At 41.0% G+C, this 15,178-nt stretch overlaps 2 protein-coding genes across 2 annotated transcripts in view; one reads left to right on the plus strand and one right to left on the minus strand.

The window, feature by feature from the left end:
- Window positions 1–219: 219 nt before the first annotated feature.
- Window positions 220–5,991, plus strand: Tmem252 (transmembrane protein 252). Its single transcript, XM_046459416.2, has 2 exons — window positions 220–590; window positions 3,618–5,991. The coding sequence occupies exons 1-2, from the start codon at window positions 313–315 to the stop codon at window positions 3,883–3,885; spliced, it is 546 nt and encodes a 181-aa protein (XP_046315372.1). The 5' UTR covers window positions 220–312; the 3' UTR covers window positions 3,886–5,991.
- Window positions 5,992–8,899: 2,908 nt separating this feature from the next.
- The window catches only part of Pgm5 (phosphoglucomutase 5), a 177,877-nt gene continuing 171,598 nt past the window's right edge, over window positions 8,900–15,178 (minus strand). Inside the window, exon 11 of the mRNA XM_046459415.2 lies at window positions 8,900–10,713. Coding sequence (XP_046315371.1) covers window positions 10,624–10,713 — 90 coding nt within the window. The 3' untranslated portion in view covers window positions 8,900–10,623. The remainder of the gene's footprint in view (window positions 10,714–15,178) is intronic.

Raw genomic sequence — 15,178 nt, forward strand, 5'->3', positions numbered from 1 at the left:
GAAGAGATGAAGGACCTCTCTTCAATACCTTGGATCATTTGAGGGTTCCACCCACCAACAAAGAGCAAAAAGCTACGTGAAGCCATTCCTCAGTACACAATGTGGCATTTTTAGGTCCACTCTCTGTGTATACTATAGTAACTCTCAGTGGTTAATGAATAGCTTCTCAGTGTCTGCTTTGTTTAGTTGTCCAAAGGCCAGTTGGTCCCAGAACACATAAAGCTGTGAGCTGGGTAATGAGCACATTCTCTTGTAGGAAGCCTGGAAGCAGAGGAGTGGCAGGGTCAGGCTGCAGGTTCCAGAGGTGCAAGGATGCAGAACAGAGCTGGCCTAATTCTCTGCACTCTTGCCCTCCTGACAGGTTTCCTGATGATCTGCCTGGGGGCCTTCTTCATTTCCTCAGACTCTATATTCCAATGTCCAAGAAACTTGATCATGGCATATTCACTTCTGCCTTTGGGGTTTGTGATCCTCCTGGTTGGAATTTTCTGGAGCACCTACCGCCAGGCAAGTGAAAACAAAGGGGTGTTCAGCCATGTGCTCAGACGACAACTTGCTCACCAGGACCTGCCTCTGGCCACGGTGGACAGGTAGGTGCTGAGAGCTGGAGGGAGCAAGAAGGGTTGAGGTGTGGAAAAGCTGAATGACTTGAAATCCTACAGCAGGAGCGACTTACAAGTCCCATGGGACTGTGTGTCAGGACCAAAGCTTTATTGTTGTGAAATCACTCTCGTTAGTCATTGGAAAGAATGCTGCTATCCTGGGGAAAACCATGAGGTAAAAGGAATTTTCTGAGATAAACACCACCCTTACCCCTACCATCACCCCTGGTGAAAACCCACCTAAGCAAACTTCAGAGGCTTAACTACTAAGCTCTTTTGTTATATCATGAGGGTTGTCACAAGTTAAAGGGAGGCAATGGTTAATTTTTCCCTATCACCTGGTCACCAAGTTATAAGGAAAGTAAGTCCCAGACTGAATTCAGCCACAGAGCCAGTGAGCATGCAGACTTACAATCAATTCTGTAACCTCTGTGGCTCGGGAAGTCTGGTGTCACCTCATGAAGAGTCATTCAAGGCAAGAAGGTAATGTCCTAGAGTAACATTCAGTTAACCTTATCACTTCACAGGCAAGGACAACTGTAGCAAGACATTGGCATCCTTGTGAATTGCCGGTAGGAATATAAATTGTGTAGCCACTATTTAAAAAAAACCAAAAAACAGTATGGAAGTTTCTTGAAGTATTGTATATAGAATTGCTATTTAATCCAGCGATTCTATTCCAGATATATACACAAAAGAATTAAAAACAGGGACTCAAACACATGGGTATCTATCAATGTTCATAGCAGCATAATTCATGATAGCCAAAAGGTAGAAGAAACCCAAACATCCATCAGTAATGTATGGAGAAATGAAAATCAGCATGTAACACAATGGAATATCACCCAGTCTTAAAAAACAAAACAAAACAATAACAACAACAACAATAAAATACCCAAATCATGGTACCTGCAACAAGAATGAGCCTTGAAAACACTATGCTAAGTGAAATTGTCCAGTCATAAAGGATAGACATCGTGTGATTCCACTTACATAAAGTACCTAGAGGAATCAAATGCATAGAAATAGAAAGTAGAACAGTGGTTATCAGGGCCCACCAGAGTGCTGGTGGAAAATGAAGAATGATTGTTTAATGAGAACAGAGTTTCCGTTTGAGGTGACAGAAAATTTCTGGTGAAGGTCTCTCAACAATGTGAATGTACTTAATCCCACTGAACCATACAGATAAAAGATTACATTTATGTTATATGTTTTTACTACAAGAAAAAAAAGATCCAGTAACATTTAGTATTAGTTACCTTCTAATTTTTGGGCAAATACAGGACTATTTTGGGATAAAATCTCAGGTATCATTCTTAGGACACAGGCTGCAAGTGTCCATAAGTTCTTTCACCCTCTTCATGCAAGGGTGGGGAATATGAAAGTGTTTTAGTGATTCTGTGTGCCTTAAATACAAGTAATCTTACCCATGACGATACATTTGTGACATTTTTTCTACTAATTAATGAGATACTAATTACAATAAGCAAAACCCATTTTTAATGCTTATCAGACTAACCAGCAAGGTCTCTGGGTTTGATTAAAAATTAAGATAATTGAAATAATTATAGAAGATGCTTCCACAGTGGTGGTGATTTTTGTTTTTGGATAAATGTTAGATGACTTCCTCTAGAGTGTAAGTCGTTACGGAAGTGACTGGGTGCCTTTAGGATGTAGTTTAAATTTACTAACACGTGCATAAGATCACACTGTGCTGAAATACTTGAAAGTAAGTCATAAATATCATGACATCCTACTTTATGGTCTCTTCCTGCTGCACTCTGAGATGCTCAGCTCACTCAGAATGGACAGCTAATCAAGTTGGGAAGTTACATTTCTCAGAAGCTTTGCACTCAAAATAGGTACCTAGGTAGAGGTACCAAAGCCGTTCCTCCAGTGACAGAGTACAGGACCCTGGGAATGTGAGTGACAGTAGAGGGAGAGTGGATTGGGAAGGGTGGATGGGATTTAGGGCTGGAGGCAGTCATCCTGGAGTTGCTCAAATCACTTTAGGAGATGGTTCACCTTTTTGTCCTCAGCACCCTTACGTGTAAGTCCCATGACTCAGCCATGGCTATTCCAAGCGAAGGCTGAGATTTATGCCGTACAGTAGACAGCTCCTTCAGCTATTTGGCTTTGGGCCTGGTAACATTTTGGAATGGAGTTGCGGCCACAAATGGCAGTCCCAGTTCTGTTGTGGTTACACATCATAAACACTCCCTGTTGACACTGGACAGACTCTCTCTATAAATACACAACTCCAACAAGCTCAACCCATGTCTCTTCCTCACCTCACCCTCAGCCCCAATCCCATTCATGTTGGAGAAGCCAGAAGGATTTAGCAATTAGCAAGGTTGGGCAAGATTACCAATGAGCCCTGGCATGAATGGTTCCTTTAGCCATTGGCCTATTGACATAGAAAGGGCTGCAGCTGAAATCTGCACAAAGCTATCAGTTGGCATGGTTGGAGAAATGAGTGAGTTTGTATGCTCCTTGGAAACTAGTAGGTAAGACTTGAAAGAGTGTCAGGAAAAAGTGGTGGCATTTGGTATAGTTCAGAGACCTGCACATTGATTTTCATTCATTATTTTATTGACCGTGAAATTCTGAAAGTGTAGTAGAGTGGAAGATAATGTGTGTGAATAGGGACATGGATGTGAATGAGTGAAGTGCTGGCCCGAAAGAAGTCCATCCTCAAAGTCCCAGTGTCCCCTACCACTGATAAGGATCTCCTAACGAATGGCCCTGATTCCATGAGTGAGCAAGAGAGAACTCATAGCCTGGAATCACAGGCTGGAAAAAAGTGACTAGAAGGATGTATTTGATGGCTGATAAAGGGGTTCTTCTGGAAGGGCGGCACATTTTTTTTTATAAAACTGGTGATGCGAGAGAAAGTACATCTGTTTCAAAAATCAATGTTTCTTAGCAGTTTAGCTTCACACTATGTGAGCTGAGACAGGCATAAAGTCTTAAATGATGCATGCATTACAAGGTTTGTGGCATTTTGTCCTGCAGGCCAGACTTCTACCCTCCAGCTTATGAAGAGAGCCTTGATGCTGAGAAACACACCTGTCCTGCAGACCAAGAGGCCTTGGACATTCCTCCACCTCTATACACAGAGACGGGCTTTGAACTCCAGGGTGAAAATGGTGCCCACCCAGAGGCCCCGCCATCCTACCAAGCATCTGTAGTGGATCTGGTGTCTGCAGCAGCATCAGAGGATGCTGAGAGGCCAGGCCAAGCACTGAAGGCAGGACACATACTCATGGGAATGAGCTGCTAAGGAGCAAGGCAGCCTGGGTCAGTGGGAGGAAAGGCTGCAACAGGGACGCTGCACAAGAGTGCACTGTGCCACGTACGCAGCCAGGCAAGGGCAACACGGGGCCCCTGACAGAGTATGGCTAGCACCAAGCAGACATTTCAGAGAACTCTCACTCTCCACAAACCTTCAGAGCCTTGGGGCCAGGCAAGTAAAGGTGGTACCAGGACAGTTCTACTCTTGTGGGACTCCCCTCTCAACTTCAGCCCCAAACAGTGAAGAATACACGCAGCTTGCTGGGGCAGCCATCAACCTAAGAATCAGAGAGGGATGTGTTCTGGGAAGGAAATATCATTGCCATTTAATTTTTGGCTCAGTATCTTGTTAGGGGGCTTCATAGTTATGCCCATGAACCACCAGAGTGACACAATAATTCACACTGTGAGAGATATGCCCTTGGAACTCACCATTCATATTTTGCATTATTTTATTTTAAGTATGTGTATTTTATTCCCGATGTGAAAGGAAAGCAACCATGATGTTCATTTTCAAAAAGGCTCAAACACAAAATGTTAAATGAGTTATTTTTAAAAGAATTTTTCATACAAGCAGATAAATAAGATTTCTGATAGACTCAAATTGAACAGAAAGAATACTTAATTCATAAAGCACAGAACTGGGGGTGGGGTGGGAGAATTTGTACTAGCCATAAATGGTATTAATTACAATTTGATATAAATCTTGAGACGTTTCAAAAATATTGATATGTAATTCAAGGAATCCCCGGGGGTAAATCTTTAAAATTTGAAAGATGAGTGCCTATACGGACACACCATGATTACCAGAAATTTCTTTTGTGTCTAAAGACAGAGGTCTTGACTTCTAGGCTTGGGACATTTATTTTAAAACCTGATGGTTCCTCCTCAGCTTCATTATGTTTTATGGTATTTTTAAGAAATAGGACAAGTCAGGTGGTAGAATGCTGGAAAGAGATACAGCCTAATGCTTTTGAACTTGGATGAGGATATTCATCTCTCTGGCCTCAATTTCCCCTACTGAGTGAGGCTTTTGTGCTGGGATTAACATCTGACAGTTCTGGCATGCTTTTTATATGGCAGGCTCTGCTATGAACTCCTGCATGTTATGCAGCCCCCACTCCATCCTTAAGAGATCGGTGCTATGATTATTCCTATTTTACAGATGCATAAAACTGAGACTTTGAGAAGTTAAGAAAGTTGCCCAGTAATACACAGTGCTTTTCAGGAGGGAGGGTGAAGGAGAATCTGTGGAAAGATGTGGGAGGACCTACCCTCTTTAGACTTCTGTACTGAGGTAGCTGTGTCTTCCTTCTTTCCTTCCAGAGAACAGTTTGAATTTCTCTCCCTGTTCAGAATATGGGCCCCAACAGTAAGTGGAACTCTGGGGGTTTGCTGCAGTATCTTCCAGCCTTCAGAGAGGTCTCAAAGGTGGCTTTAGGGTTAATGGACTTCTCAATTATAGTGTAAATAAGACTACCTTGTTTTCTGCCAGGGAGCTGGGGCCATATCTGAGTCTGGTTTTCCTTCATCTGATCATTATTGTAATGATGAAGGACTCATCCTAATGGGTGACAGCCATGGTGATTGGCACAGGAGAGGCTTTGGAAGGAAGGGTGTAGATCTTTCAAAGAAGAAGGTCACCAAGATGGGATGGCCATCTATGGCCTCCTCTTCCCCATCATTACTGAGTGCACAGGAAAAGTATATCCTGACAAACACACAGGAAACTACAGAGAAGGAAACCCTCATCCATGCGGCATACAGTTGGAAATCTGTAATTTGAACCCTCGACCATGACGACATAACTAGACATGAGGGTCGTTCACAGTTGTCCAATTAGGTAGGTGATCATTTATTAGCAATGCAATTTCTTTCTTTCTCGTCATCTCTTTCCATCCTACTAAGAAACATTCTCTGAGAGTCTGAGCATATTTACTGACCAAAATAGGAATATTACTGGGATTTAACCCAGAGTTTGCATGTGTAATAGAGGATTTTTTCCAACTGTGGGAATCAGGTGGAACATATGTTAGCTTTAGTTTACAAAAGAAATTGTTTTAATCTCTTTATGGCAATAAATTTTGTACTCACACTTTCTTTTTTGGCATTTTTTTGTATCAGAAAAAATTCAGTAGAGGAACATAAGTCAAAGTGTCATTCTTCATGTGAAACTAACACAGTATCAAGATGAGTTCATCTCTCTGCAAATCTAAACACAATTGAACATCAACTATTGATTCAGAAAATAATCAGGGTGCTTCTTTTTTTAAAAAAAATATTACTAAGTATTTAATGATATTTAAAAACATGTACAATGACTTGAGTGCTAAGAACATGGATATTACCTAAAGCAAATCCTACATTTGAGAGGTCTAATTTAAAATTCACTGAATAAATCAGATGAAAGTGTCCTATTGTGGTGGATAATAATACTTTGGTCATTCCCTAGAGAATTTACCAAAGGGAAATAGATATTGTATTTAACCTTCCTTCCCAAATTTTGGATACAATGCCTGATGATGGATTGGGAATCATAATTCCATGGAGGGCATTTAGACTGTGAGAAAATGAAAAGAGGAAATCTCCCTACAGAGATCCTTGCTCTTTTTTTCCTCTCAAATGTGAATGGTAGGCTCTCCAGGTAGTGGGAAAGGAAAGTGTTCAGAGTTGATGACCCTCCAGCATTATAATCTCATAATGTTTCTTTGAGAAACAAGTTTAAATAAGTACCACTACTATCTAGAAGATGAGGATGATAAGATCAGTTATAAACTATGCTGTATCTTTTGCATAGCTGGGATGTTCTGGGTTCACCTCTCCATGCAAAAACTCATGAGGGCTTCTACTAAGACACTTATCCACCTTCAAGATTCTACTTAAATATATTGCCTTTGATGAAGCATTGCTCCTGCTTCAGCATGCAGGAAACATGCTAGGTGTTAAAAAACATGAAGAGATGATAAAGAAATGGATTTATATTTCATGTCTTCTATCAAGTTCCATAACAACCTAGGTTGACTCACATACCACTGAGTTGTCAACTCTATGAAATATTTCTACTCCAGCTGGTTGGAGCGGAACAGGCATTCTGCTAAGCTCTGCTGCCTTGGGTAATCTCTTGCTCTTAGTAACTGTTGAAGGTCCAAACACTGATTTACCAGCAGTTACATTACAACATTTCCAAAGGCACACAGTTTCTCAGACCCTTCTACACTCAGGAATAGAAATCTCAAGGCACATATCTGGGATTTCAGCCTCCTCCTGTTTTGAGAGAACCCAGGACATGATCCAGCAATGGGACTGAGTTATATGCTAAGTCATTACCCATTCCTGCAAGTGCTTTCCAAATTCCACACACTTGCCATAATTAATGGATTTGGCTGCCAAAGCAAATCTCATGCCTTCAGTTGACCCAGGGGTGACCAGTCAAAAGTCACAATGCCATTATCCTTGTCATGGCTCTGGGCAGCCAACTCTCAGCCCAAGGTGCCACCCTGAGATTGTGCACCAATCTGAGGCTTTCTGTGAAGAAAGCATTTGTGGCACGTCCAAGCCCGTCAGCCTGTAACATGTAGAATCATGCAACACTATTTGTTCCATAAGTACCCTGCACTTGGATCGATAAGATCTGACCAATGATTTCACTTGAATTAAAGACTACACATTTTTAAAAAATGATAGCTAATAAACTCAAGAATCCTAGGTAAGGCAAAACACCTTTTGTTCTGGGAAACTGGCTGACATGCAGCAGCATATTTAACATCTGTGGTCCCCTCACTGAATTCCTCCCTGGCACATGCATTTCCAAGCAGCTCCTGAGTGGGTGGGGATACTGTACTGCCCTGATTGAAAACTACTACATTATGTATATTAGGGCTTGTCATTTTTTCTGGAGGCACATGTTATAGTGAGTGAACACTCAGTGGTATAAGATCACCAGTGTGGCCCTGACTGCCACCATACTTCATCCATAGTCTCTTCTATAATTGATTCTTGTGATTTCCACAAAAATTCTTGGACCTCTCAAGTCGTTTACTTGTAAAGACTGATGTTTGGAGCTCCATCTTTAAGAACACAAATAACATTATGTGGGAAAGACTGATTTCCTATATTCCACCTCTCCTGAGAATAAGGCAACAGAAGCTTGAATTTTATGTAAGGCAGAAATAAAAACTTGGAAATGTGAACTTGAGCAGGTTCTAGGAAGAAGCTGTATCCTAGAACCACTGAAGGACCTTCCCTTTGGCATTGTAGCTAAGAAAAAAATTTGTAAAAATATGTGGTTATGCAGCTGCTTCTTTCCATGGCTGAGCCCAACTGCTTTCTCCACTACAGCAATAACACATTGCTTTACATCCATATGTCTACCTCAACTCACCCTACCAAACCAACCTCCCACCAGACTCAAAAGTCTTCTGTTGATGAATCCTAGTTCCCAATTCTAGTCTTTCCCTTTGCTCCATTCATCCTAGTGAAATAATATAGCTACAAATCCCAAGAAGCCCTCTTCTGCAGGAAAATACTCATTCCTCATGTCTTATCATTTGTGGATTCCCATGGAACACTTCATATGTCTCTATTGTAAACATTTATGTCTACCTGATTATCTGTGATTGTCACCGCCTCTTCACAATTTACAAATGTTATACAGGCAGGAATAGTGTCTTATGCATCTCCCTACTGCACCTTACACAGGAGTCTGCTTGAAGTAGTTGCTCAACCAATGCTTGCTGAATGAATGAGTGAATGAGTGAATGAACTGATGGGTAAACATATATTTGAGATACACAGCTGTATGTTGAAATAAATATATAGAATATTTAAGTGGAGACTGCATTTAAACTAAAAAGTTAGAGATGGTCAAAAGTTCATCTAAATATTTTATACACTTAAGAATTCATACACTTAAGAATGCACCTGATTTTCCTGACCAACACATCACAACCACAATGAATGAATGAATCAATGGTTATCAGGGAACTGAAGACATAATCAGAACATAAGCTAAAAGGCAAATTTTATTCTCTTGGTATTGTATTTTATAACTACTTCTTTAATATCTCAGCTCAAAACCACTTTCCTGGTATTGTGAAATGAAGGCTGTTACAATGAAAGACTAGAGGCCATCTTCGGTTTTGCTGACTTCCAGAGGCAATTTTGAGCAATTCGGATTTTTTGTTCCATTTATTTAATAAATTCACTAGGTCATAATAATCAAAAAAGAATGCTTGTAAATATTCTGAAAGACAGATTTATCAGCATAGGTGACCACTCCTGGAGTTTCTCAATGATGAAACAAATGAGCTGAAACCCATAACCCTTGTATAAGGTTAAAATAAGGATTTCTTTTTTTTTTTTTATTGGCTACTAAATGTCCTAGCAAGTTTTTGTCAAAAGCCTAGATAGAAAATGGAAACAAATGCCTTGCTGTGGGAATGTTTCCTTGCTTGCACTGACCTTGACTACAGCAATAACACATTGCTTAACAGTCAAAGTGCACTAGGTCACCTTGGCAAGTGACACCATCAGGATCAGTGAGCGTGCCGTTCCCAAGGAAGCAGATGTACGCAAACAGGTCCAGGCCCAAGTGTCCTGAGTGCAGAGAAGCCTGCTAGACCTGCAATATTCTTTTCCTGGACAAAGTAAGCCAGACGTGACCCTTTGCTTCCCCAAAGGAGTCCCTACCCTCTCCATCGGGCCATATTCTCCCACCAGCAGCATTTTCTTCCAGAATCCATTTCATTTCCTAATTTTACAGCATTTCATTCTCTCTTTCTTACTAGCCATTACAAGGAAGATCAAAATTGGGTTTCAACAAATACATTAAAATAGTCCCTTATTGGGAAAGCCAGAGAGAGCATGCACAAGGTGTGGTGGTATTTTTGTCTCCTTGGGAGGATTTATGTAAACTCATGTATTAACCTCTGTGCTGTCATTGACAATGGGCCCACCGGATTTTAAGCATTTATTTGCACAGTCTTGTCAAGAAACTCCTTGCCACCTGCACAGCAAACGACTGCATTTGAAGGAATGCAGCCAGCTTGATAGCTAAAATAACATTATGTACAAAACGAGGAACACCCTTTGATAGGTTTTGTTGGAAGTGTGCCACTGTGATTTGTAGGAAGCTCTAGAAGATGTGAAAGAAGGTGTACATGGTGTGGGGAGCATGTGCCGTCAGGTGGTTGGCAGTCATGAGGTGGGTTACTAGGAGTTCTGACACCCTATCTCATCGTAGACCTAACCTAGGATGACCCCTCCTTCAGGCTGGGGAGGTCTTCCACCTGCTCAGGGGTCCCAATAGCTTAGGGTTGGCTTAATTCTGGCACTGCTCTTTCTTTTGTGATTTTATGACCTTTACTCACATGGCACCAAAGAACTCAGGGATTGTGATTAATGGGTTCCTTGTCCACTTATTTTTTTCTAAAAAGGGAAGGCCCCTTTGTGTGACAAGATATAGATGCCAAATGATAATAAAAATGACAACTAAAGACCCTGATGCATTTGGAGGAACTGCACAAAACCAAAATGAAATGAATCATTTTTCTTTTCCTACTCACCCCTTACCCACCCCCCCAACAGCAAAATATCTTTTGTTTTTGGTTTTTTTTTCTTTTTTTTCCTTCCCAAAGTCATAAGAGGCACAAACAGGTAGCAAGAAAGCATCGTGAAGCAGCTCCAGCTGAGTGCTCTCCTTGGCCCGGGTGAGCGATCTCTCCTGCACTCAGGTGATGACGGTGGGTCCTCTGCGGCCAGTTCTCTCGTGAATCTGGGATATTTTCAGGGCAATGGCTATGAGAGGGCTCAGCACTGCCTGGAAAAGAAGGAAAACCATTGTGAACAACTTGAACCAGTCACAAGACAGAACCTGTAATGGATTTCTTAGCATCTGGCTTCAAATTCCAATTTGCTGCTCACAGGCAGTCATGGAGGGTAGGACAGCTGCCTCCTATGGACCTTTGTTTTCTTCACCTTCAAAAGAGATCAGAGTACTCAGAGCACAAAAGTAGGGTCAGAAGATGATGATCCCCAAAGTCTTACCCAGCTCCAAAGGAAATTTACCCGATATCGAGAAGTGCACCAGCCAACCACTAGAAGAACTTGACAGCATGTAATTAACAGAACAGTGGATCACGAATACAGGAAGGTCAGAAATTTCCAGTCCTCCTCTGGTATGCCTCCTTCCCAAGTACATCCCTATCCTCCAGCCTCCACCCACATGCAACTCAAGGATAAAAGCTTATTCTTCATTCTAAAACCATCCTATTACCTGGATTCAGTTTCTATTTAAAAATTTGATATTATCCTAATGATTCAAAGATGGGCCAGTGCATTGGCTAATGCTGCAGAGATTCTCGATCATTCCTTCCCATATTATAACACTGTGGCTGTTATAAGGCACATGTCATGAGAAACCTCAGTGCTTCCAAAGTGGATGGAGGTGGGGTTGGCATAGAATCCTAAGGACTAGGATCTTGCAAAGGTGAAGGACACAAAGAGGATTAAGCATCATTTCTTGCCCTTTAATGCTAATCCTACCATCAGATTGAAGCACTGTTTTCCAAACTGTGGGGCACACACCGTTTGTGATGATTTTAGATGGTGCATGGACACGGTATTACTTGAAAAGGAGAGAAAGTTGGTCTGTTTTCTGTTCATTTTCAACCCTTTGAATCATCAAGAAGGAACTGTTTGTTGTCTTAGGACTTGAACCAAGACAATGCATGTCTCAGGTAAGAATTACCTAATTAGAAGATTTAATATTTTTATGGAATTTGGCTTTATGGTGTGCTTGTATTTATCAAGTGGTATTTCTTCTAAGTAGATTATTGATGTAAACATTCTACAGTAAGTAAACAGATTGAAGTGAAAATTAAGTCAGTCAATATAAAGACAAATACTAACAGAGATGGTATTGATAGAAAAGAAGTTCGGGAGCAAACACAGATTCCATGATTCCAGAAAAGAAAGCCTGTGCTAGTGATGGGGGAGTCCACCCATTTTTTTAGAATTACAGAATTTCCTTAGATTTTTGTATAACCCAAAGGTGTCTTGGGAGAAGGCCTGAAAGATGCCCAAGACTGAATTTTTGCCAGCCTTGTGGAATGGAAACCTCAAGCTAAGCTTCCATTTTTAAGGATGTTAAAGCAGAGTGCTTTGTCTTCTTCAACTGCACAAGTAAAGCAAATACATGGATAGGAACTTTGATTCACTTGGGGGTTAGAATAGAGCCCAATGCTTAAGATATTTGATACACATTTGTGGAATAAATGATGGCACATGAGTTTGATGAAAAGATGGCAAAGCAGGTAGACCTCTACAGACACTCGTGAAGGGCATTCAGAATGTGTCAGAGGGATGGCTGTACTGGACTCTTACTGTCATATTTTCTTTTATAAATCACAACTTTGATTCATATAAATTCCACGTGTCATCAACAGGGCCTCATGGGAGGGGAAATTGATTTTCCTGAGGTGACCAGAGAGACCTTTGGAATGGGATAAAATAAGAGGGGTTAAAGCCTTCAGATGAGAGACTTCTCAGGTGAAATGGGAAGTAAACAGTTTGAGAAACAGAAAAGTATGTGGAATGATCTAGTTGGGTTCCTTCATGTCAGACAAGAAAACTGCGGCACAGAGAGGAGACACTAGTGATTGAGGATCACATATATGCTTAGTGGCTGAGCTGTGACGATAACATAGGGAGGTCCCCTCTACTGCTCTTTCCATAATACAATTCTAATACAAGTTCTGTGAGTGACAATGAAAACTATAGAAGACAAAAGAACCTAAGGGGAGGACTGGGAGAAATATCAAGACAAGTTTCAGCCACATCAGCCATGGGGTTCGAGAAGACTGGGCAGCCATGCTTACTGACCAAGGACAGTGAGAAGAGGAGGTCCCAGGTATGTGGATTCTGGTGAATTCACTGGAAGTTCTAAGATATAAATAAATTAAGAGACTTTAATCAATGATGTTGGGAATAAAGAGTTTTTTCTAATTCCAGGGCTTCTTAGAGTGAGATAGCTCTTCTACAGTTAAGAGTAGAAACGGTGAGCTTCTTGCTCCAAACCAAGGGGCAATGTGCCCATTCAACAGTATTAACAACGTGGCTCCAGGGCCCTTCTTCCACCTTGCCGGGTTTGGCAAATGCTTGCTGTCATCTCTAGTTAATAAGCATACCATGCTACAGAGGGAACTGGATTCAGTTTCTATTTGAAAATTTGAAATTTGTTTATCCCAGACTTTTGGCACGGATTTTTCAATACAATACTTAAAAATATTGTATTAGGATATTTATCTTGGTTAATGAGCAATTTGATGCCTTTGTCCCTTTAAATTTTTCCACCCAGTTAACCTCATCTGATGTGGTTTGAATCTAGAAAAATCTCCCGAAAAGCCTGTGTTTAAGAAGCATGATCCTCAATACAGCAAGGTTCAGAGAAGGGACTTCTGGGCAATGATGAGAACTATAACTTCATCAGCAGGTTAATCCCTTTGATGGATTAATAATTTGGGTTACTGGATGGTAACTATAGGCAGGTGGGGCAAGGATGGAGGAACAACCTAGGTTGCTGGAGGTGTGCCTTGGGGACTATATCTTGTCCCTGGTTTCTTGCACTCACTCTCTCTGCTTCCTGGCTACCAGGAGTGGAGAAGCTTGCCTCTGCCATCCTTTCTGCCATGATGCGTTGTCTCACCTTGGGCCCAGAACAAAGGAGTCAGCATCTATGAACTGAGACCTCTAACACCATGAGCCAAAATAAACTTTTCCTCCTCTAAATTTTTCTTGTTGAGTATTTTGGTCACAGCAATGACAAGCTGACTAACACATCATCCCAATCCTAGTCCCATATTAGATTTTAACTTGTTCAAACTCCCTAGAAAGACACACTTCTCCTTTTTACCTTTTCTTCATCTTCTCTCTTGCTTTATGTTGTTGATGTTTTAAACTATTAGAGCCATGAAACAAAACCAACAAACTGAAATTCTTGTTCTTACAGCAATAGACAGGAAAGGTGCAAATGATATGACTGTCACAAGATTCAAAGTAAGTAGAGCTGGTTTGGGGGAGAAAACAAAACCCTACACAGACACATAATCACTTAGTAAGATTTGTTATTATTTGTGGAAGGATCCCAGCACTAAACTGATCTCCATAAAAAATGCACACTTACAGGATCAGAGAAGTATCCTGATGGTGAAGAGTAGGTAGGAGATGGTGATGAGAATGGAGAATGGCAGTACTTATTACAGGGGATCTTTGAGGCAGTTAATATAACCTAGAGAATGCTGACCATCCTGCAACATGAAACACTTACATCCCAGCATCTAAAAACTAGGGATTTATAATAAATGCATTTTCCCTGATCACAAGAATTGAGTAACGTCAACACTTGGGTTCAAACCTACTAAATCTATCGTGCCAGATTTTTCTCTCCTGATTTCATTCAAGTCTTTGGTTTTTATCAATATGATGTTTGCTTAGTCTAAGTCAGTGGTTCTCAAACTTGGAAATGCACCAGAATTGCCTAGAGGATCTATTAAAATGCAGATGCTAGGTTACCTCCTCCTGAATTTGTTATTTATGAGGTCTAGGGTGGGATCCCTATTGGCACTTCTGGCAAGTTCCCAGGTGATTCTGGTCTGCTGGTCCAGGGACCACACTTTGAGGACCACTACTTTGATGCACACTGGCTACTGTGCCTGTCAAATGCTTTGCTCCAGGTAGGTGTAAGTTGCCCTGTTTATAGTTCATGATTCTAACTTCCTGGCCACAGCTGACTCTCTAAGTTATAGGCAGCCAACTCATAGGCCAGGTAGCCACCGACAATACAGCCTGGGCAAAAACTTGAACTAGCTGATGCGATTTTTTTCCTTCACGGATTTGAAATGTTAAGAAATGAAAGAATAGGAGGTTAGCAGTGAGAATTAAACTGTGAAGTTACAATTAACCAATCATCATGGCGTAAAGTTCCTTGGCAATCCAGGCATATGGGAAAGCAGAGACTCTGAGAGACTATAAAAATGATAAAAAAGAAGAATGAAACTGAGAAAAGTTAAGAATTAAACAGAGCAGAGAGATAATGGCATGAATCCCAGTAATCTCTAAGGTAAAAATCCATTAACTCCTGCTGTGAGGGCCTGAGTTGGTAGCTATGTTCCAGGACTAGTTTCTGTGACTTGGTCCACAATCAACCCACTCATGGATTTCTTCAGCTAACTTTAATTTTTTTGTGCACTAAAATAAATCAATAATTTTAAACAAATTAAAATAAA

This window comes from Marmota monax, unplaced genomic scaffold (genome assembly GCF_021218885.2).
Source record: "Marmota monax isolate L192 unplaced genomic scaffold, Marmota_monax_Labrador192_F-V1.1 WCK01_AAM20220418_F8-fsc00059, whole genome shotgun sequence".
NCBI classification, from domain to species: domain Eukaryota; kingdom Metazoa; phylum Chordata; class Mammalia; order Rodentia; family Sciuridae; genus Marmota; species Marmota monax.

Bases quoted from the DNA above. Each gene is read 5' to 3' on its own strand.
- Tmem252 (XM_046459416.2), top strand. From the start codon at position 313: ATGCAGAACAGAGCTGGCCTAATTCTCTGCACTCTTGCCCTCCTGACA. The intron at 591-3,617 runs GTAGGTGCTGAG...TTTGTCCTGCAG, and splicing joins CCTCTGGCCACGGTGGACAG to GCCAGACTTCTACCCTCCAG.